This window comes from Stegostoma tigrinum, chromosome 2 (assembly GCF_030684315.1).
Source record: "Stegostoma tigrinum isolate sSteTig4 chromosome 2, sSteTig4.hap1, whole genome shotgun sequence".
Lineage (NCBI taxonomy): Eukaryota > Metazoa > Chordata > Chondrichthyes > Orectolobiformes > Stegostomatidae > Stegostoma > Stegostoma tigrinum.
Window position 1 is genome coordinate 75,305,079 of NC_081355.1, and position 24,621 is coordinate 75,329,699.

The 24,621-nt window shown below is 41.3% G+C and overlaps 1 protein-coding gene across 4 annotated transcripts in view; it reads left to right on the forward strand.

Annotated features, from left to right (window-relative positions):
• The window catches only part of LOC125461085 (dynein axonemal heavy chain 11-like), a 466,228-nt gene that overhangs the window by 415,081 nt on the left and 26,526 nt on the right, over positions 1 to 24,621 (forward strand). For all 4 annotated transcript variants that reach the window (XM_059654665.1, XM_059654655.1, XM_059654658.1 and 1 more), the window contains one exon: positions 12,774 to 13,016. In XM_059654665.1, coding sequence (XP_059510648.1) covers positions 12,774 to 13,016 — 243 coding nt within the window. The remainder of the gene's footprint in view (positions 1 to 12,773; positions 13,017 to 24,621) is intronic.

Below are 24,621 nucleotides of genomic sequence, written 5' to 3' on the forward strand. Positions count from 1 at the left end.
TGATTAATAAAAAATTAGAAGAAGCTCTGGTTAATCTCTTTGCATTCCTGCTCATGGTTTTATGTACAAATTGACCAAAGGAAATGTCTTAACATTATTCTGAGAATTTCATTCTAAACATATTCGGCATACATTTTTTTATTCATGGTCATTTCTGTTTCAAAAATAACTGCTTGGATAATATCTCTACATATGCAAGTAAAACTGAAATTCTTCCATTGATGTAATTTATAGTATAAATTTTTTTATCTTAATTTGTGATTTGTAGTGAATAACCTCCAGGTCCCACTCCAGGATTTATAGGGCTCTTGGCACCCTCTACTGAAACATCAAAAGAAGTGCATCTCAGTTATTTAAAGTTTTTTTGGGTTCGGTTATTAAGCTTTTAAGAGGGCCCAGATATCAATTACTGCTTTTTAAGAGTATTTTAAAATAATTAACTCAAGAACTGTGCCAAGATTTGACCTAAAATTGCTGCTTAACTGCTGTAACACTTCACTGACATATTCAAGAGAGAATGCTTCGACCAGGAAAATACAAGCTTAGCTGTAGTTCTTATAGATCTGCTTGTTAGTATTTTATTAATCTGGTAGCATTTGTATTAATCTCTTATGTTAATTCCAAACACACTACAGGGAAATTGATTTTACCATCAGAAGTTTTTTTAAACCATTTTAATAATCCCTTTGGAAAATAATACTAATTTTAAACAAAATACATTGTTAGGAGCTTTGCGTGCTCATGTTACTGTCAAGATGAATTTCTAATCTCCTTCACTACAAGTTCCATTATTAATGCAGCAAGGTAAATCAAATTTTATATGGCCTAGGAAAATCCAGAGTGAAAATCAGACACTGCTTATCCCGTTAAGGTGACTAAATCAATGCATAATTATTTGGCCTTTTCTCCCATTCTTCTACAACCTAATGATGCCCCAGAATTAAGAAACAACAGCTTTCCTCACTAGTCCCTCCTGGATCAAAAGAAAATCGAACTTGGTCAAATATTCAATCATTCTTAATTGCATTTTTCAACATCTATCAATCTCCTTCTTAAACATGATAATTAAGCAAATTTATCTGCTTTCTCTGGAAATCTGCTCCATATGCTTTAGGAAGTTTTTTTCCCTCTAAACCGTTTACTTTGCTCAAAATAAAATGAATGTTATACCTTATGAATTTATCTCATTATCCTTGTAATCCAAATAACATGCTCATTTCAGTTTAGTGTACATCTGTCATTTATTGAAAATCTTTCTCATGTCAAACTTTGAAATTTTGCCCAGAAATATTAAAGTTACTCAAATGAGCCTTTCTTCATAATTTAGCCTTGAAACAATTGAATCATCTTTGTCACTATTTCTAAATACATTTTATAATTCTTTAAGATTTTGAGGGAGGATGATCAAAAATTCCCAGTATAATTAAGAATTAACCTACCATTGATCTGTATATAGTGTCTTGTTTTCTCCTACAATAACTTCAGATGCATCCCACCACCTGCTTCATTTTTAACTGCCTTGCAAGGACCAAGTGCTTTCAGAATAAACTCAGTGATTACTGTCAACTCCTTTTTTATGTTGAAAAATTCTATTTAAAGTCATCTTTTAGTAATTTTTTTTCAAAATCCAATTCGGAAGCCAAACCAGTCACGAATTTTAATTTGGCAAATAACCATAGTCATAGAGGACCGTAGGCATCTGTCTCCAATAGACAGAGACTATTGGTTTTATAGCCTAGCTACCACTCCACATCAAGTGTGGTGCAAGACAAAGAAGCAAGACTCTATGTATTACCATGCCTAGTACAGGGATTGAGCCTGCACTGTTAGTGTCATTCTGCACCATATCCTAGCCATCCAACCAACGCAGCTAATAGACCCAGTTGTTGGGAGGATATGCCAAGTTTGTAACTTCATACAAGATAACTAGGTGGCAGTAATATCTCTATTTTCCAAAAGAAGGTGTATGATGGGCCATCTTCTTCCTGTATCAGCAAGCAGGTGGCCAACAATTAGAGTAACTACTTACCTTAATTATGAAGCACATCTTCTCCCATAACCAATGACACTGCCATGATTTTGAACTTTTATAATCCACCCAAGGTAGATGTGTTTCACATTCAGAGTTGCTTCCTTAGCTTTGTTGCTTTCAGGGCAACAAAACCAACACCTAGTATCAATGTTTATTAACAAATAGGATCCTGACAAATTAACAGTAAAAGAGATGATGGGTAGAGGTAGTGGATGGGATAAAAATTGATAGAAAGAATGCACTGAAAAGGCTGGCTGGCTTAGAGTGGTTAATTTGCCTGGCCTTGATGGTCTGTATCCACGGTTGCTAAAGAAAATGGGAGTGGGAGATTGCAGATATGCTGCCATAATCTTACAATCTTCTCTAGATGTAGGAGAGATACTAGGGATTGGAGAATGATAAATGTGACTCCCTTATTCAAGACAGTTAGTAAGTCTAACATCAGGAGCAGTTAAGGTTCTAGAAACAATAATCAGCGAAAATAATCAACAGGTACTTGGAAAGGTATGAGTTAATTAAAAAAAGGCCAACATGGATTTGTCAGAGACAAATTACACTGGACTAATCTAATTGAATTTTTTTGATAAAGTAACAGGGAAGCTTGCTGAAGAGAATGCAATGGATGTTGTACATTTGGATTTTAAGAAAGCTGTTTGATAAATTATCAGATGCAGGATATAAATTTGAGATCATATAAAATTTGGCTTAACGGCAGGAAACAACTAGTCATAGTAAACAGTGATTTTTCACACTAGAGAATGATATATAGTGGTGTTTCCAAAGATTCAGTGCAAGAACCACTGATTAGTTGGATATCAGTACACAGAGTAAAATTTCCATATTTTCCAAGTTTGGACATATAGCAAGCAGTGTAAATAATGTCAGTTGCCTGCAAAAGAACACCGATAGCCTGGCAGAACAGATAAGCAATTAGCATTTAAACAATTGGGATTAAATAGCAAAGTGAGGTATTGCATTTTGGCAGAAGGATTAGCGAGAGGCAATATAGATTACATAGCACAGTTCAAAACAGACTACATGAACAAAAGGAATTGAGGTTTATGTGTAATGATCTTTAAAGGTGGCAGCACTTGAGAAAAATAAACATGCAAGGCTACAGGAATAAGATGGGGAATTTGGACTATTGGGAATTGGTACTGGGGATTACTCTTCAGAGAGCCAGTGTGGATTTGATAGGTAGCTTGCCTTCTTCTGTGCCATAAGGATACTATGTGTTGGGTTTTACCAGCCATTTGAGATTGCTCTGAAAGGTAGATTTCTTGAAAAGGTGAAGGAAAGTAGGACTTTGTGAGACATCATTTCCAACCTACCATGCCAGCTAGCCAGCAGTAAGCAAGATAGCAGCGAGCCCTCTCAACCAGAGGCCAATTCCAACATTCTCTGTGCACCCCACCTTCAGCTGCCTACCAGCAGGAAGTCGGTCTTCTTTTTGAATAGTCTTCTTGCCCATATTGAGACTCTCTGATGACAGCAGCCACCCCCATAACACAGCATCCCTTCTCTCAACCTCTGCTTTTTCACCTACATTTGCCTGACTGATTCCAGTGCGCTACCTACCTGGTCATGGAAGGGATTGACACAGCAACTCATTATTTTCAAGAATTGTAGGACTGAAAAATAATATTAGTAGCATGGATCTTACTGACAGCCCAAAAAGCTGTATGGGGTGCACTAGAGGCAGACGCAACACAGCTTTGATGGTCAGCAGGACCTGTGATTGCTTTTTTGCACTTTCCATTTATCTCTTACCCTTGTCTTTTGTTTTGCTGGGAGTTCTTTATCCATGTAAACAATGTGCTAACTGTTCCTTGAACCTTATATTTCATCACTGGGACTATGTTAAGCATCCCTTAAAAGCCCAGTCACATCTAAAGAAACACTCTCGTCTATTACATAAGTAAACTTGCAGGGAACATAAGAGTTTCTATTGGTACATGAAGAGAAAGAAATTAGTAATGAGAAATATAGGAAACAGAGAGAAAAAGAAGAAAGCAAATAAGTGAGAGAAAGAAGTAAGAGATAGAGAAAGACAAAGAGAGAGAAAGAAGAAAAAGAGGGAATGTATAATAGGTGACGAAGAAATGGCTCAGGAACTGAATATATAGTTTGGTTCTGCCTTCTCAAAAGAGGACACAATTCAGATACCAGAATTATTGGAGAATGCAAGAGCTGAGGGAGATCAATACTGGTAGAGAAATGGTGCTTGGAAAATTGCTGGGATTGAAGGCCAATACATCCCTAAGGCCTGATAATCTACGACCCTGAGTACTTTGGGAAGTAGCACGAGAAATAGTGGGTGCTTTGGTGGTCATCTTCGAGGATTCTATAGATTCTGGAACAGGCCCTGCAGATTGGAAGGTGACTAATGTCACTCCAGTATTCAAAAAGGGAGGTAGAGAGAAAACAGGGAATTATAGACTGGTGAGCCTAGCATCTGTAGTAAGGAAAATTCTCAAATCCATTGTCCAGGATTTTGTAGCAAAGCATTTAGAAAGCAGTGGCAGGAACGGGCAGAGTTAGCATTGATTTGTAAATGGGAAATCATGCTTGACAAATCTGTTGAAATTCTATGAAAATTTAATTCATAGAGTTAACAAGGGGGAGCCAGTTGATGTAGTATACTTGTAGTTTCAGAAAGCATTTGACAAAGTCGCACAAAAGAGATTAATATGCAAGAGTAAAGCAGATGAGATTGGGGGAAGTGTATTGAAATGGATAGGAGACTGGTTGGCAGAGAGGAAACAAAGCGTAGTGATTAATGGGTCCTTTTCAAATTGGCAGACAGTAACTAATGGGGTGCCACAGGGATTGGTGCTGGGACACTAGCTATTCACCATATGTAGAAATGATTTGGATGAGGGAACAATTTGTAACATCTGCAAGTTTGTGGATGATACCAAGTTGGGTGGGAGGGTGAACTGTGATGAGGACGCAGAGATTCTTCAGCATGATCTCAACAGGTTGGGTAAGTGGGCAAATCAATGCCAGATTCAGGAAATTGAGTTAATCTGAGGTTATTCACTTTGGAAGCAAAAACCAGAAGGCAAATTACTACCTAAATGGCTGTAAATTGGGAGAGGAGAGTGTGCAGCGTGACCTGAGTGCCATTGTGCACTAGTCGTTGAAGGTGAACATGCAGGTGCAGCAGGTAGTAAAGAAGACAAATGGTATGTTGGCCTTCATTGCAAGAGGTTTTGAGTACAGGAGCAGGGATGTGTTGTTGCAGTTGTACAAGGTCTTGGTGAGACCACACCTGGAATATTGTGTGCAGTTTTGGCCTCCTTTTCTGAGGAAGGATGCTGTTGCTCTCGAGGGAGTGCTGCGAAGGTTTACCAGGCTAATTCCAGGGATGGTGGGTCTGACATATAAGGAGAGATTGACTGGGTTGAGATTATTTTCGTTACAGTTCAGATGAATGAGGAGAATCTCATAAAGGCTTATAAAATTCAAACAGGGCTCGAGAGGGTAGATGCAAGGAAGATGTTCCCAATGGTGGGTGCGTCCAAATCCAGGGGCCACAGTATGAGGATTCAGGATAGATGATTTAGGATAGAGATATTTCTCCACCCAAAGTGTGGTAAGCCTGTGGAATTCATTACCGTAGGAAGGACTTGATGTCAAAACATTGAATGTATTCAAAAAATGACTAGATACAGCACTTGGGGGTGAATGGGATCAAAGGTTATGAGAAGGAAGCAGGATTAGGCTGTTGAGTTGGACGATCAGTCATGATCGTGAAGAATGGCAGAGCAGGCTTGAAGGGCAGAATGGCCTTCTCATATTCCTATCTTCTGTGTTTCTTTGTTTTACCTTAATTCCTCCCTCAAGATTTCCATTTGATTTAAAAGGAGTGATCCTTCTATTTTCAAAACCATGGAAACTTTCCCAAATAGTGTCCTAAAATAAGATAGCTGAAACTAAATGTACAGATGAAAAGAGTGTACCCGTGACACATCTGTATAATGTCAGAGGATGTAGCAACAACTGTTTATAAGAGTTGTAAAAGTCGGGAACTGCATTTTCATAGCTTATCACATTGAGAAAACAAAGCTCAAAGTGACAGTGCTGTTTAAATGTAATTCATTGCATTATGTAAAATGCCTTCAAGCAGATTCCACTGTGGGTATGAGACTAACTGGCTTGTGAAGAATAAAAAGGACAGTGCCATATTCTGCCTTCAAATATTGGATCTCCAGTTCTCAAGTACATTTCCTTAACATATGAAGCTACAAAAAACATCAACTAAAATGAACATTGATCATTTCCTCATTTAATTCCCTAATGAATTGGGGACATTTCCCATTTCACCTGGAGCTTTATTGACATTTAGTTCTTATAGTGTATTAGGTGTCAAGTATCTGAAGTATTCGTAATGCATCATTTTAAAATAACAGTACTATCTGCATTCTATTACTGTATTCATCATCCTAACAGATTTTTATTCTACCTTTCTCTTTGATTCTTCGTGGATGAATCCATCATCCACAACAGACAGAGCCATGGAGTCATAGTGTGGATACTGACCTTTTGGTTCAACTTGCCCATGCCAACCAGATATCCTCAACTGATCTGGTCCCATTTGCCAGCATTTGGGTTATATCCCTCTAAACCCTTCCTATTCATATGCACACCCAGGTGCCTCTTAAATGTTGTAACTGTACTCCACTCCATCACTTCCTCTGGCAGCTCATGCCATACACGCACTACATTCTGTGTGAAAAGTTGCCCCTCAGGTCACTTTCAAACCTTTTACCACTCACCTTAAACCTCTGCCCTCTAATTTTGGGCAAAAGACCTTGCCTTTTCACCCTATCCATGCCCCTCCTGATTTTATAAACCTCTGTTAGGTCACCCTTCAGCCTCCGATGCTCCAGGGAAAAAAAAACCCAGCCTGTTCAATTTCTCTCCATAGCTCAGGCCCTCCAATCCTGGCAATACTCTTGTAAAGGAAAGGGATTTCAAAATCCATGGCTCTTGTATCTTGTACCTTCCACAGAAGTGTGATGAAGAACTGTACCTTAGGCTGACTGCCAGATAACTTGGGGTCCTGAGCTTTTTCTGTAGCTCTTTTTAGCCTAGTGTGGAGGCAGACGTTGTTGGGGGCAGGTGACGATACTTTTACCTGCTCTAAACAAGATCATTAACACAGGAGTAATGGCGATGTATCTCCCACGACCAGGTGATTCTGCATCACGGCCTTCTCAAATGTGCAAGAATTACAGGGTTGTATTCTGTTTTCTTGACCAATTCATAGTGGTGTGACCTGTCATGAAGCCAGAATGCTCTACAAGAGTCCGCAAATGTTCAACAACATAAGAGAAAAATAGTAGATGGCCAGTCCAGCACCAGGACTGTCATTTTAAACAATCGTTTTGCTGTTGATGCTGGGATTACTCTACCTATGGCCAGAATTTTCCTGTTTCCTGTCATATCTGAGAAGAAAGATAAAATGTATGTTGAATTCCTGAACTAGGCCTTGAGAAGAAAGCTGCCTACTTTAACATGATGTGCATGGGCCGGTGTTGGACTTGGGTTTGACAAGGTCAAAAATCACATGATACCAGTTTACAGTCCAACAGGTTTATATCAAAACACAAGCTTTTGGAGCCTCAGTCCTCCTTCTGTGAGACCTTTGACAAGGTCTCTCATGGCAGACAGATACAGAAGTTAAAGTCACACAGGGTCAGAGGTGAGCTTGCGAGATGGATAAAAAAAACTGGCTCGGTCATGGCAGACAGAGGGTAACAGTGGAAAGGTGCATTTCTGAATGGAAGGCTGTGACTAGTGGCATTCCTCAGGGATCAGTGTTGGGACCTTTGCTATTTGTAATACATATAAGTGATTTGGTGGAAAATGTAACTAGTTTGTTTAGTAAGTTTGCACATGACACAACAGTTGTTGGAATTGCGGATAGCAATGACGACTCTCAGGGGATACAGCAGGATATAGATCAGTTGGTGACTTGGGCAGAGAGATGACAAATAAAGTTTAATCCGGAAATATATGAGGCAATGCATTTTGGAAAATGTAATCCAGATGGAAAATATACAGTAAATGGCAGAACTTTTAAGAGTACTGATAAGCAAAGGGATCTTGGTGTACAGGCACACAGGCCACTGAAAATGGCAATGCAGGTGGAAAAGGTACTCAACAAGGCATATGGCATAACAAAGTGTGGAGCTGGATGAACACAGCAGGCCAAGCAGCATCTTAGGAGCATAAAAGCTGACGTTTCGGGCCTAGACCCTTGCCTTCATAGACCGGGGCATTGAGTTTAAAAGTTGGCAGGTAATATTGCAGCTTCACAGAAACTCAGTTCAGCCGCATTTGGAATATTGTGTTCAATTCTGAAGGATGTGGTGGCTTTGGAGAGGATACAGGAAGGATTTTCCTGGACGTTGCCTGGTATGGAGGGCATTAGCTATGAGGAGAGGTTGGAGAAACTAGGGTTGTTCTTTCTGGAATGACAGGAGCTGATGGGCGACCTGATAGAGGTCTACAAGATTATGAAGGGCATGGACAGAATGGACGGTCAGAAGCTTTTTCCCAGGGTGGAAGAGTCAGCTACTAGGGGGCATGGGTCTGATGTACGAGAGGCAAGGTTTAAAGGTGATGTATGAGGCAGGTTTTTTACACAGAGAGGGGTGGGTGCCTGGAACTCGCTGCTGGCGGAGGTAATGGAAGCAGATACGATAGTGACTTTTAAAGGGCGTCTTGACAAATACATGAATAGGATGGGAATAGAGGGTATGGTCCCCGGAAGGGTAGGGGATTTTAGTTATGATGGGAAGCATGTTGGCGCAGGCCAGGAAGGCCAAAGGGCCTGTTCCTGTGATTTTCTTTTGCCTTCAGGTGTTCGTGAGAAAGATAGCATCAGACACAGAATTTATAAGTAAAAGATCAAACTTTCACACCATTGGTGAGGATATACTAAACAAACCTAAGATGCTGTTAAATTTTTAATCAGTCAGAAGGTTTTAATTGATTCATATGTATATGTAAATCCCCAAATTCCTTTCGAGTCATAGTCCTGCGGAAACTAAAGGTTTTATCGATGTAAAGAAGAAGTGGCATTTTAGGCCAGACAATGTATGTTAGGTATGAGACCTTGTTTCGAATCTGTTTGTGTTTTAGTTTGGAGTCAGACTGTTTTTATTTCCTAATTAGGAAATTTTAGTGATCTAAAATATCAACTCTTCCTTACACAGATAAAACCTTTAGTTGTCTCAGGACCGTGACTTGAAAGGAATTCGGAGATTTACATATACATATTAATCATTTAAAACCTTCCAACTGATAAAAGATTTAACAGCATCCTAGGTTTGTTAAATACATCTGCATCAGTGGTGTGAACTTTTGATCTTTTACTTATAAATTCTGTGCTTGATATTACTTCTCCCACTAACACCTGTAGAAGGACTGAGAGTCCGAAAGCTTGTGCTTTCAAATAAACCTGTTGGACTGTAACTGGTGTCGTGTACTTTAACACGGTGCAGAGGGATGCAGCATTCATTGTATTAAACAGCTGTACTTATGGGAGCAACATTTTTTACAGCTTGTCCAAATTGACCTGAAGTTGGGGAAGGTAGGAATTAAAATGAAATTAATGCAGCGATGAGTTTCTTCCAATCACTGAAAAATGACTGGCTAAGTGATCTCAGTGTGGGCAATGGTCGGAACATTACAGGTGTCTTCATTACATCAGGTTCAGCTATGATGTCCCTCGCAGAAATGAATCTTGCATACATTTATAATCTAGGCTTTTAAGTTGAAGGATTGCTATGTGTATGAGGTACCAAAGGGGACTTTCTGGCGTGAAATGATCATCAAGTGAGGAGTCAACTTCTTCAAAGAAAGCAGATTGAATTTATTAAATAATTGAGGGCAAAAATGCAGACATGAAATAAATTCGAAAGCTATCACTGAAGAAAATGTGCCAGGGAAACCAGTGGGGATAAAGATTGATTAGTCGCCTGGACCTGATAGGATGCATCCTAGGCTATTAAAGAAAGTAGCTGCAGAGATAATTGATTCACTGGTAATAATCTGGAAAAGTCCTACAGGATTGAAAACTACCAACATAACACCTTTGTTTAGAAAGGCAAGGAGACAAGAAAACAGGTCCTTATAGATTAGTTAGCTTAACATCTGTTATTGGGAAAATATTACAGTTTGCTGTAACGAATAGCAAAGCATTTAGAAGTACATGATATTATCAAGTAGAGTCAACATGCCTACATAAGGGAAAATGATGCTTGGCAAATTTACTAGAATCCTTTGAGGAGGTAACAAGTAGGATAGGCAAAAGTATAGCAGTCAACCTAATATATTTAGATTTTCAGAAGGCATTTAACAAGATACTACACGTTAGGCTGCTTAATAAGATAAGAGCCTACAGTCTCAGAGATAGTATATTAGCATTGAATAGAGGATTAATTATGTAATAGAAAACGGAGAGATGGAACTTGTGAAGTGCCATGCAGGAGAGAGCTGGGGCCATAGTTATTTGCAATATATAATAATAACATGAATGATGGAATTGAATGTCATCCAGCCAATTTTATGAATGACAAAAATCTATGTGGGAGAGCAAGTGGTGACGATGGCGCAGAGAGATATAAACAGGTTAAACGAGTGGAAAAACACTTGGCAGATGGTATATAACTTGGGAACATGCGAACTTGTGCTGTTTAGTATGATGAATAAAGGAGGTGAACATTATTCAAATGGAGAAAGACTGCAGAAAGGTACAGAACGGCAGGATTTCGAGGTCCTTGTCAATGAATCACAAAAAGTTAGCATCAAATTTCAGTGGGTAATAGGACAGGCAAGTAGAGTCTTGGCCTTTATTTCAGAGGGAATGGAGTATAAACATAGGGTGGCTTTTCTAAAACTATACAAGACATTAGACAGGATGTAGTAGAAAAACTGTGAACTGTTTTGGACCCGCTATCTAAGGAAATATACACTGGCATTGGAGACAGTCCAAAAAAAATTCACTAAGCTGATACCAGAGATGGAATGTTTGTCTGATGAGGAGAGATTGAGGAAATTGGGCATGTACCTGTTGGAATACAGAAGAATGAGAGGTGATCTTATTGAAACATATGATTCTTAGCCGGCATGACAGGATAGATGTGGAAAGGTTCTTTACCCTTGTATGCGATTCTAAAACCAAAGGGCATAACCTCAAATAGGGGATTACACCTTTGAGAAAGAGATAGGGGAAATTTATTTGCTGAGAGGGTGGCGAATCTGTAAATTCTTTCCTACAAAGGGCAACCAAGGATGGTTGGTTAAGTATATTCAAGGTTAAGATTTGCCAGATTTTTATCAGTACTGGAATCAAGGGTTATACGGAAAAGGCAGGAAGGTAGATTTGAGGATTATCAGATCAGCAATCATCTCATTGAATGGCAGAGCAGACTTGATGGGCAGAATGGCCTACTGCTGCTCCTGCATTTTACAGTCTTAAGGCAAGAGAAATGAAATGAAAACTCAGGCAGTTGCTCCTTCCGAGTGTGGGAATAATTGAGCAATCAACAATTTTCTTGATTTTAGATATATATTTTGACAAGGCTTTGCAATTTTTCAATTTCAACCAATATCTGTTCTCATTGGTCTGAGACGACCACTTCAGATGGCATGAGTGACGACATTGCAATGTGGAACTGCAGATTTTAAAAATATGTCTGTAATGTAATTGTGCTAATTATGGCATAAAAGAAGACTGCTCCAAAACCAGTAACTCTGTATAAAGGTGTGCCTAATAAAATGCAAAATCAGATTCTTCACATGACCCGTGCATTTATAGCTTTATTATGCTGTATAGAGGAATTCAAACTACATCTCCAGGCAGATTCAATGTGCTGCATGTAATGACCAATAGTCCCTTATTTTTGTCTGATATGTCTCTGATTGGCTGGTTAGAAAATGTGAATAAGATATAGGTTTATGGGTGTTAAACCTTTCCCAGCACTGATTTTTTACAGTTTAATGGATTTCATATATTTATTTTATGATATAAGGGTATCTTAAACATTCTTCTTCGTCTTAGTGTATTCCACGGAGATATATTTATTCTTGCAATGGATGTGGGCACTTCTGTCATGGCAACATTTGTTGAACTGATTGGCTTAATGGACTATTTCAGACAGCAATTGAGGATCAACCACATTGCTGTGACTCTGGAGACAATGTGTAAACCAGACCAGATAAATACAGATTTCCTTTGTTTAAGGATATTTATAAACCAGTTCGGCTTTACTTCAATTTGTGATAGTCTCATGGTCACCATAACTGAGATTAGCTTTCAATTCCAGATTTATTAATAGAATTGAAATTCCACCAGCTGTCTTGATGGAGTTTGAATCTGTGTCTCCAAATCATTAGCTTGAGCCTCTGAATTCCTTGTTCTGTGATTTACCACAATGCATCTCCCCATTACAGCCTATAATTTTCTAAAATTAAATTGTAATAATTTGAAATAAACATTGTGCTTTATAAATATTTCTAGACATCACATTTATCTTGTTCACTCTCTGCTTGCTTAAAATGTTATTGGAGTCCAAATTAATTGGGTATTACCACCAAGACTTTAGTTCTTTATCATTTTATATTTAATATTATTTATTTATTTCAAAAGCAGTGATTTCTATTATCTTGCTCAACTCTGGAAATGTTTGTATGATTTTCTAATGCATATCTTGTTGTAATTTAGCTTGAAGGAGAACTTACACTGACGCCAGGTTTTATCGCTCCTCCCAACTTGGATTATATTGGGTACCAAAAGTACATTGATGAAATGCTTCCTCCAGAAAGCCCAGTGTTATATGGCCTGCACTCTAATGCTGAAATTGAGTTCCTCACAGTAACATCAGATAATCTCTTTCGAACATTAGTGGAAATGCAGCCAAGAGATTCATCTATTGGAGAGGGATCTGCGCAGACTACAGAGGAAAAGGTCAGATTTACTGTACAGTTATATGTAAGGACTGTAAAAAAGCCTTCTTAATATATTACAAGTGAACATACAACAATGCAAAATAAGTTAGTTTAACCTTTTTCATCTTTTTCATCAAACATTTTTCCATCCCCACCCCTGTCTGCTTTCCGGAGAGACCACTCTCTCCCTGACTCCCTTGTTCGCTCCACACTGCCCTCCAACCCCACCACACCCGGCACCTTCCCCTGCAACCGCAGGAAATGCTACACTTGTCCCCACATCTCCTCCCTCACCCCTATCCCAGGCCCCAAGATGACATTCCACATTAAGCAGAGGTTCACCTGCACATCTGCCAATGTGGTATACTGCATCCACTGTACCCGGTGCGGCATCCTCTACATTGGGGAAACCAAGCGGAGGCTTGGGGACCGCATTGCAGAACACCTCCGCTCAGTTCGCAACAAACAACTGCACCTCCCAGTCGCAAACCATTTCCACTCCCCCTCCCATTCTCTTGATGACATGTCCATCATGGGCCTCCTGCACTGCCACAATGATGCCACCCGAAGGTTGCAGGAACAGCAACTCATATTCCGCCTGGGAACCCTGCAGCCATATGGTATCAATGTGGACTTCACCAGTTTCAAAATCTCCCCTTCCCCTACTGCATCCCTAAACCAGCCCAGTTCGTCCCCTCCCCCCACTGCACCACACAACCAGCCCAGCTCTTCCCCCCCACCCACTGCATCCCAAAACCAGTCCAACCTGTCTCTGCCTCCCTAACCGGTTCTTCCTCTCACCCATCCCTTCCTCCCACCCCAAGCCGCACCCCCATCTACCTACTAACCTCATCCCACCTCCTTGACCTGTCCGTCTTCCCTGGACTGACCTATCCCCTCCCTACCTCCCCACCTATACTCTCTCCACCTATCTTCTTTACTCTCCATCTTCGGTCCACCTCCCCCTCTCTCCCTATTTATTCCAGTTCCCTCTCCCCATCCCCCTCTCTGATGAAGGGTCTAGGCCTGAAACGTCAGCTTTTGTGCTCCTGAGATGCTGCTTGGCCTGCTGTGTTCATCCAGCCTCACATTTTATTATCTTGGAATTCTCCAGCATCTGCAGTTCCCATTATCTCTGATACTAGTTTAACCTTACATTTTATTTATATAATACAAAAATGAACAGAACTTGAAAATGCTGAAGTACGTTCACTTATGATGATACTGTAGATGACATAGATATTTATATATATCTGCACATTCCTGAGCTCTTGCTGTGTCATTCATCCGCATTCACAGTAAATATTGGAAACCAGCAGCAAGAGACCTCAAATTGCATAATTCTGAAGCTGAAACAAGACTTCAGTATCCTTCTAAATTAACAACAAAAAATGCCAATGATACATAGCAAATCAATCCACATCCTAGAGAAACAATAACTTTTCAGGTATAAATTATTATTGTGACAACAACTTGGATTTGCATCGTGCCTTTCATAAAACATAATGTTCCAAGGTATTTTACAGGAAGGTTATCAAACAAAATTCAGAAGTCAACCTCGGAGAGATATTGTGTCAGATGATCAAAAGTATAGCTAAAAAATGTACGATGTTTCCAAACTGTAGGGATTCTAAAAAAAAATAAGCAGGAGAGAGGCAAAAAGATTATGGAGAGAATGGCAGAGCTTGGATACTAGGCAACCAAAGCATAGGTGTTTTTATTCTAGTTAAAACAATTGGGGATGAAAAACAAATAAAGAAGATATCTTTGAAGGTTTTACCACTCAGGACAGTAAAGAAATAGAAGGATTTGAAAACATGGATGATAATTTAGAAATAAGGTGTATTAAAACTGGGAGTCAGTACAGATTGGCGCAGGGCTAATGTGTGGATGAGATATATTTTGAGTTAGGTTGTAGCAAGTAGAGTTTTGGATGAACTTGATTCTATGGAGGGTGGAAGATGGAGGTCAGCCTGAAAGGTATTTAAATAATTAAATCTAGTGGCCTCATATGCATGAGTAAGGGTTTCAGCAGGTAAGGATCAGCTGACATTAGCTGGATGGCATGGTGGCTCGGTGGTTAAGACTGCTGCCTCATTGCACCAGGGAACCAGGTTCAATCCCAGACTGTGGTGATTTTCTGTGTGGAGTTCGTATGTTCTCCCAGTGTCTGCATGGGTTTCTTCCAACTGCTCTAGTTTCCTATCGCAGTCCAAAGATGTGCAGGTTAGGTGGATTGCCTATGCTGATTTGCCCATAGTGTCCAGGTATGTGTAAGATAGGTGGATTAACTGTGGAAAATGCAGGGTTACATGAACAAGGTAGGGGGTGGATCCTGGTGGAATGCCCATCAGAGGGTTGATGCGGACTCAAAGGGCTGAATGGCCTGCTCCCACATTGTAGGGATTCAATGATTACAGAGGTAACAGGAAGTGAATAGTCTTGGTGATGATGCAGATATATGCTCACAAGATCATCTCAGGTTTAAAGCTTTCAGTTGCTCAGCAGAGAGGTGAGGCCAGTTTTTGCTTGGACTAAAGTAATTACTTTGGTCTTACCAATATCTAGAAAAAGAAGTTTTTGAAAGAAATTTTTGTCTATCCAGTACCGGTTGTCAAACAAGTGACATGTTGGGTAGAGATGGAACCCAGAGAAGTGCTGATGAGGTAGAGGTATCAGGATACACATGGAAGCTGACCTTTTAGGAAAATTACTTTTGTGGTACTTCTTGTTGTTTGAAGCATTGAACCAAGCCATTTATATTATAGTTGACAGCAGACTTCTAGATCTAACAGCGGTATTATTTCCCAGTACCGTACCATTGATTTAGAATGTAAATAGAGTTAAACCTATTTGGCAGAACCTAACAGTATATTACACTAGAAAATAAAAAATAACAATTCCAAGTGCATACCATTGTTGATCAGTGTTGATGATGATTGTTAGCACCTACTAATGTACCCAAATGTCTGATGAACGGATACAGATTAGCATTTGGTATGTTTAATGTCTGAATGTAAAATCATTAGCAGAATTGCCACAGGGATCATCACTTCTTTGGAACAAATCCAGGAACAGAAGACAGCCTAAATGATTGCGAACAGGGAAGTGCCATTTTTGTATTTCACTCGCCTTCACATTTATCAGCTTAATTTTCACCACCAGACAATGCCACTACTTACGTGGTCCATGCTAGTGCAACATCATAATGCATATGAGATTTTCTTAAGTGCTGTTGAGTATTCAAAACTGTATTTCATAGAAGGTTATTACAAATGTATTTATCTGCAGTTGTGTGCAGTAAAAAGCTTTCTTTGTTAGTACAATGATAACAAAATCAAATAGAAACACACCAAATAGCCTGTAAGAGATTCAGTGCTGGATTGATTGAGAGAATCACTCAATTTGGGAAGTATAGTCCAGGTGTCAAGGAAAATGGGGGCAAAAGATGGTCAATTACTGAAACTCTGATCCAGCAACTAACTCTCAAAATCTTATTCAGTAAACCTAAATGTCGTTAAGGCTGCCTGTAAATGAAATTGACTGGGTGTGGTTTACCTCACAATTATTCCCAGTGTCAAAGAGCATTTACATGTTCATGTAGCTGACTTTATGGATTCTGAAATTGCGCTGTGTCTGTCCTGATTAGATTTTCAGAATCCTGAGGATTGAATCCAGTGAAAATTAAAACAGTCTTGTTGTTATACTCCATGAACATCCATTCCTTCTGGGTGCAGATAACAATGAGGAAAAAGTAATATAACAAAGTGTGGGGCTGGATGAACACAGCAGGCCAAGCAGCATCTCAGGAGCACAAAAGTTGATGTTTCGGGCCTAGACCCTTCATCAGAAAAGGGGAGTGGGGAGAGGATTCTGAAATAAATAGGGAGAGAGGGGCAGGGATGTGCAGGTGAACATATGCTTGATGTGGATTCATCCAGCCCCACACTTTGTTATCTTGGATTCTCCAGCATCTGCAGTTCCCATTATCTCTGAGGAAAAAGTAATAGTATGATTTATTAGTGAGCTTAAGAACAGGATGATTAATTAATGGAACACATGACTGCAGAATTGGTGCAAGAGGAAGTACGTCTCATTTCCGAGGCATTTGTGCCAATTCAGGGGCTGGACAGATTATACCTTAAAAGAACCAGGACTGATAACCTCAAAGGGAGATTTGCTAGTGCTGTTAGTCGGACTAAAACCAACTTGTCAGGTGAATGGGAACTTGAGGGGTAGTCCTAATTTTAAGGAACTAAAGTATGTAATAGGATGTGGAAAAGATGCTAATTAGACTAAAAGTTAGGAGAAACAGTGTTGAGTATTGTGCATGCTGTGAGGGCCAAATGATGTTAAAAAGACAGAGTTAATGACACTCTGCCTAATGCGTGCAGCATTCGTCACACGATCAGTGATTTAAGGCATAAATAAAGATACATGGGTGTGATTTAATTGTCATGACAGAAACATGGTTGCGTGGTGACAAAACTGGAAACTTTCCACTGATTGAGTATTCTCATGTCTTGTTCCTCCTTTCAAAATCCATCACCTCACTTTTATCAGGGTTAAGTTCCATCTGCTGCTGATTTGCCCATCTGACCACTCTCCGATTTATTTTTATCCTCCCGTAATCGAAATCCTTCTTCCTCACTGCCAACTCCTAGGCCAATCTTTGTGTCATCTGCATTCCCAACCCTCACACCCCCCCACCACGCCTCAGAACCACATTCCCATATACATCATTTATGAATATCACAAACAATTAGAGACCCAGCACCAATCCCTGTGGTAGACCACATTATCTAATGCTCAGTTGGGTCGCACCTCCTCTGTGGCCAAAGATGATTTGAAAATGTGCAGCAGGGCTCCTAAAATTTCCACGTACATCAGCCACTTCATCTAGACTTGGAGATACAAAACATCCCGACCTGGAGATTTGTCCACTTTTATGTCTGCCAAAATCTCAAATGCCTCATCACCTCTCGTATCAGTCTGCTCAGAACTTCACAGTCAACCCTCTCAAATTGTGTCCTTGCATCCTCTCCTCCTGAGTACAAACAGATGTGAAGTACTCATTTAACACTGTATCAAAAGTCCTCCAGCTCCATGCCTGTATTGCCCCCTTGACCACTCATAGGTCCCACTGTTTCACTGACTTTTCTCTATACTTTTAAATTCTTGAAGAATTGTCTTGGGATTCTCAATAATCTTGCTCACCAATGTTTTCTAATACTGCCTCTTTGTTCTCCAAATTGCTTTTTAATTCCTCCCTGCAATTTCTATACACCTCTCAAGCCACTGTGATTTTGCTCTCTTTGTACCTGTTATAGTGGGGGAGGAGAAATAAGATGCAAGGCATTGTGTGCCTGTGTGTGTGGGTAGACTGAGTTTCGTGCAGCAAACAACTACTGATTGGTTTGTGCGATTGTGACCAGTTAGATGCTGGAAGACATCAATTTGACAAATTTTTGATTATCTCCTAGGCAGATGAACTACTTGTGTATTTGTGATCAAGGGAGTGAAGCGACTGGACTGCTGAAAGAGCAGGTTCTGTCGCTATTTCCATGCAGCTGAAGCCTAAAGGACTTTTTTCTCTAATTATTTGTGGGATGTGAGTGTAGCTGGCTGGCCAGCATTTCGTGCCCATCCCAAATTATCCTTGAGAATGTGGTGGTGAGCTCCTTCTTGAACTGCTGCAGAACTCCTGCTGTAGGTTGACTCATAATGCCCTTAGGGAGGGAATTCCAGGATTTTGACCCACAACATTGAAGGAATGACAATATATTTCCAAATCAGGATGGTGATTAGCATGGAGAGGAATTTGAAGGCGGTGGTGTTCCCATATGTCTGCTGCCCTTGTCCTTCTAGATGGTAATGCTTGTGGGTTTGGAAGGTGCTGTCTGAGGATCTTTGGTGAAGTTCTGCAGTGCACCTGGTAGATAATACACACTGCTGCAACTGAACATCGGTAGTGGAGGGAGTGGACGTTTGTAGATGTGGTCCCAGTTAAGCGGGCAGCTATTTCCTGGATGGTGTCAAGCTTCTTGAGTGTTGTTGGGGCTGCACTCATCCAAGCAAGTGGCGAGTATTCCATCACACTCCTAACTTGTGCCTTATACATGGTAGGCGGACTTTGGGGAGTCAGGAGTTATTCGCCGCAGTGTTCCCAGCTTCTGGCCTGCTCTTGTAGCCACTCTGTTTATGTGGTGAATCCAGTTGAGTTTCTGGTCAATGATAGCACCCAGGATGTTGATAGTGGGGGATTCAGTGATGGTAACTTCATTGAATGCCAAGGGGTGGTGTTAGATTGTCCCTTATTGGTGATGGTCATAGCCTGGCATTTGTGTGGCAAAATTGTCACTTGCCACATGTCACCCCAAGTCTGGATATTGTCCAGATCTTGTTGCATATGAACATGGACTGCTTTAGTGTCTGAGGAGTCACGAAAGGTGCTGAACATTGTGCAGCCATTAACAAACATCCCCACTTCTGACCTTATGATGGAGGGAAGGTCATTGATGAAGCAGCTGAAACTGGTTGGGCCGAGCACACCGCCTGAAGGAACTCCTGCAGAGATGTCCTGGAGCTGAAATGATTGACTTCCCACAGCCGTGACCATCTTCCCATGTGTCAGGTATGGCTCCAACCAGAGGAGTGTTTGCCCCTGATACCCATTGATTCCACTTCTGCTCGGGCTCCTTGATGCCACACTCAGTCGAATGCAGCCTTGATATCAATGGCTGTCACTCTCAGCTTATGTCTGGAATTTAGCTCTTTTGTCCATGTTTGAACCAAGGTTGTAATGAGATCAGAAAATGAGCGGCCCTGGCGGAACCTAAACTGAGCATCACTGAGCAGGTTATTGCTTGAGCAGGTGCTGCTTAATAGCACTGTTTATGATGCCTTCCATCACTTTACTGATAATCGAGAGGAGACTGATGGGGCAGTAATTGGCCGGGTTGGATTTGCCCTGCCTTTTGTGTACAGGACATACTTGGGCAATTTTCCACATTGTTGGGTAGATATCAGTATTGAAGCTATCCTGGAACAGCTTGGCTAGGGGAACATCAAGTTCTGGTGCACAAATCTTCAGTACTGTTGTTGGAATGTTGTCAGGGCCTGTAGCCTTTGCAGTATCCAGTGTCCCCAACTGTTTCTTGATATCACGTGGAGTGAATCGAATTGACTGAAGACTGGTGTCTTTAATGCTGGGGACCATTGGAGGATGCTGAGATGGATCATTCACTTGGCACTTCTGGCTGAAGATTGGTACAAATGCTTCAGCCTTATCTTTTGCTCTGATGTGCTGGCCTCTTCCAGCATTGAGGAGCGGGATATTTATGGAGCTTCCTCCTCCAGTGAGTTGTTTAATTGTTCACCACCATTGACAGCTAGATGTGGCAGGATTACAGGGTTTAGAGCTGATCCATTGGTAATGGGATCGCTTAGCTTTGTCTGTCACTTTTTGCTTTCACTGTTTGACGTGCGAGTAGTCCTGTTTGGTAGCTTCACCAGGTAGATGCCTCATCTTCAGGTATGCCTGGTGCTGCTCCTGGCATGCCCTCCTGCACTCTCCATTGAACCAGGGTTGATCCCCTGGCTTGATGATAATGGTTAAGTAGGGAGTATGTCAGGTCATGTCGTTACAGATTGTGCTGGAATATAACTCTGCTGTTTTTGATGGTCCACAGTGCTTCATGGATGCTCAGTCTTGAGTTGCTAGATCTGTGTGTAGTCTGTTCCGTTTAGCGCAGTGATAGTGCCACACAATACGATGGTAGTTATTGTCAATGTGAAGGCGGGACTTGGTCTCCATGAGGACTGTGTGATGGTCACTCTTACCAATACTATCATAGGCAGATGCAACTACAGCTGTAAAACTGGTAAGGATGAGGTCAAGAGTGTTTTTTCCCTCTTGTTGGTTCCCTCACCACCTGCTGCAGACCCAGTCCATGTCCTTTGGGTCCCGACCAGCTCGATCAGTAGTATTGCTGCTGAGCCACTCTTGGTGGTGTACATTGAAATCCTCCGCCCAGAGTACATTTTGTGCCCTTGTCATCCTTAGTGCTTCCTGTAAGTGTTGTTCAGCATTGAGAAGTACTGATTCATCAGCTAAGGGAGGACGGTATGTGGTAATCCTTGCCCATGTTTAACCTGAAGCCATGAGATTTCATGAGTCAATGTTGAGGACTCCCAGAGCAACACCCTCCCAACTAGATACCACCGTGCTATCCCCTCTGCTGGGTCTGTTCTGCCGGTGGGACAGGACACATCCAGGGATGGTGAAGATGGTGTCTGGGACATTGTCTGTAAGGTATGAAGCTGTGAGTATAACTATGTCGGGCTGTTGCTTAACTAGTCTGTGAGTCAGATTTCCCAATTTTGGCACTAACCCTTAGATGGTAGTGAGGAGGACTTTGCAGGGTTGACAGAACTGTTTCTGCTGTTGTCTTTTCTGGCGCCTAGGTTGATGACAGATAGTCCGTCCGGTTTCGTTTCTTTGAGACTTTGTAGTGATTGGCACAACTGGGTGGCTTGCCAGGCCATTTCAGAGGGCAATTGAGAATCAGCCACGTTGCTGTGGGTCTAGAGTCTCATGTAGGTCAGACATGGTGGGGGTATCAGATTTCCTTCCGTGAAGGACATTAGTGAACCAGATTGGCTTTTCCAACAATTGACAATGGATTCATGGCACTCAGTGGATTCTTAATTCCAGACTTTTTAAAATTATTGATCTGCCGTGGTGGGATTCAAACCCGGGTCCCTAAAACACTAGATTAATAGTCTAGCAATAATACCACTAGGCCATTGCCTACCCCAGTTATTTTGTTTCTTCAGTTGCTGTAATTGTTATCTTTAACCAGTAAGAGGCTTTTACAATTAGTGCACCAATCGATGTATGCCTCCTGTGGAGAAATTAAGTAATTTGGAAAATGAGATTGAAGAACAAAGGGTCTGGGATGAATATCTCATTAATGCTGTGAACAAAATCAGAAGTCACATGACACCAGGTTATAGGCAGATAAATTTGTTTGAAATCACAAGCTTTTGAAGCTCAACTCCTTCATTTGGTGAAATCTCTTTGCTCTCCTAATTGCTTTATAAATCCCCCCTGCAATTCCTACACACTACTCGAGCCTCTGTATTTTGCTGTCTTGTACCTGTTTTAGTGAGGGAGGAGAAATAAGGTGTGAAAATAAGCCTTCACCTGATGAAGGAGTAGTACTCCAAAAGCTTGTGATTTAAAATAAATATGTTGAACTACAACCTGGTGTCATGTGATTTCTGACTTTGTCTGCCCCAGTTTAACACCGGCACCTCCAAATAATGTTGTGAAGTGATATGATTGAACTATAGTATGTTAGACCTGTTTGTTGTCATCTACCCGTAACGTCAATGTTTTGTTTGTTGGTGTATGACTGTCTGTGTAAGGTGGTTTAAGAAAGGATTTAGAGTTTCACCTAGGATAGTTGTAAGGTTACATAGTTTGTTTTGATGTGGCTGGAACCTATTTATTTGTAATAGACTGTAGTTTCAGAGAAGTATTGGAACCTAGTCAGTGTTTTCTGTGACCCTGCTTTCATCACAGACAGGTGATTCGTGCACTTTGTGTACTTTGATCAGATTATTAACCTGTGTAGTGGCTCCAGCAGGAGTGGGTCTTGTGAATCAGTGCACTTTCCCAGGTGGGGTTATCACAAAGTCTATCTTAGGTGATATAGCTGTCATGAATGAATAGCAACTTCTGTGTGCAGACTTTGAAATGTGGCTATGAAGCTTGTACTATTAAGCAGTCACGGCTGAATTAAAGCATACCGCTGTTAAATAGGAGTCCTGATTGATAAAGATTGTGTTAGTGGGTAAGTAGTGTAACAAGCAGCAGATGATGCGAGTGGTGCAGTTGATAGGAAGGCATTTGAGAATGCTGCTTTAGGCAGATAAAAGATTATTGAGCTGTATTGAACTATTCTTGGGACTATATATCTGTCATTGGCCTCCTCCATTACCTCTTGCTACTGCCTTCTCATGTGTTTGTCGGGTGTTTGAACTCCTCACTGGGAATACAAAATTTCTGTCTTTATTCTGCCTTCTCCACCGAAAACTCCAAATCATATCCCGAAATCCTTGTACCACCAGTTTTGCAGCAAATTATCAAAGCAGCTTTGCCTTTGTACAAGGAGCAAACCTCACACAGAATGACCCGGATCTAGGCCCAAAACATCAAGCTTTCCTGCTCCTGTGATGCTGCTTGGCCTGCTGTGTTCATCCAGCTCTACACCTTGTTATCCCAGGAAATCTACAGTTAAACAAATTTTTGCATTTAAAGCAATGAACAATTTTGTTTGTGCCTTTTGCAAATATAAATGTTAATCAGGATGTGCTGAAGAAGAATTGGCAAACATAAATGAAGTGAAAACAAATGTGATGCTGAGGCAAAGGATGTTATGGACAAGTAACCAACTGGCACAGCAACTGACTAACATACTCCCAGCCCCCAACACCTCTTTTATCAAGTGAAGAACTGAACCAGCAATTCTGTGCCAACACAGTGTGGTGCTGTAGGAATATGGCAGACCAGGCAGCATCAGAGGAGCAGGAGAGCTGACGTTTGGGGTTGAGACCCATCTTCAGAAATGGGGAAGGGGAACGGAGCTGGGAAATAAATAGAGAGGAGGGGTAGGGCTGGGGGTAAGTAGGGATGGTGATAGTTAAATGCTGGTAGGGAGTGGTGGTGATTGGTCAGTGGGATGGACGGGGCAAATAGGTGGGAGAGAAGATGGACAAGTTGTGTCGGATTAAGGAGGCAGGAGTGAGGATGGGTGGGGCTGGAGAAAGGTAGTTGGGTGGTAGTTGGGGATTCATCAGTGGGAAGGGTAGCACGGATAGGTGGGGCAGAAGATGAACAGGTTGTGTCAGGTCAAGGAAGCAGGGATGAGAGGGATGTTTGGAAGTGAGATGAGGCCGGGGGTGTAGAGATTTTAAAACTGGTAAAATCCACATTTAGGCCATCAGGCTGTAGGCTCCCAAGGCAGAATATGAGGTAGTTTGTCTGAATGACACAATGACATCCCCTGGAAACTGGAGGAGCAGCACCTCAAATTCCACCTTGGCGACCTACAACCCAATGGCCTTAACATAGAATTCACCAGTTTTAAAATCTTCACAGCCCCAGCCTCATCCCACATCCAAACATTCTTCTCATCCCCGCCTCCTTGACCTGACACAGCTTGTCCATCTTCTTCCTCACCTGTCCGTGTTGCCCTTCCCACTGACCACTCTCCACTACCCCCTATCTCCATTCAACCTATCACCACCCCATTACCTTTCCCTCGCCCCACTCATTCTTCCTCCCACATTCCTGACTTGACACAATCTGTCCATCTTCTCTCCCACCTATCCACCCATCCCACTGACTAATCCTCCCCATTCCCTACCTGCACTCACCTATCACCATCCCACCTGCCTTCTCCAGTCCCAACCCTCCTCACTCTACTTATTTTCCAGCTCCCTACCCCCTCCCCATTTTCCTGCTCCTCTGATGTAGCCTGGCCTGCTATGCTCCTCCGGCTACGTACTGCATTGTCTCTGACTCCAGTATCTGCAGTTCTTGCTATCTCCATGCA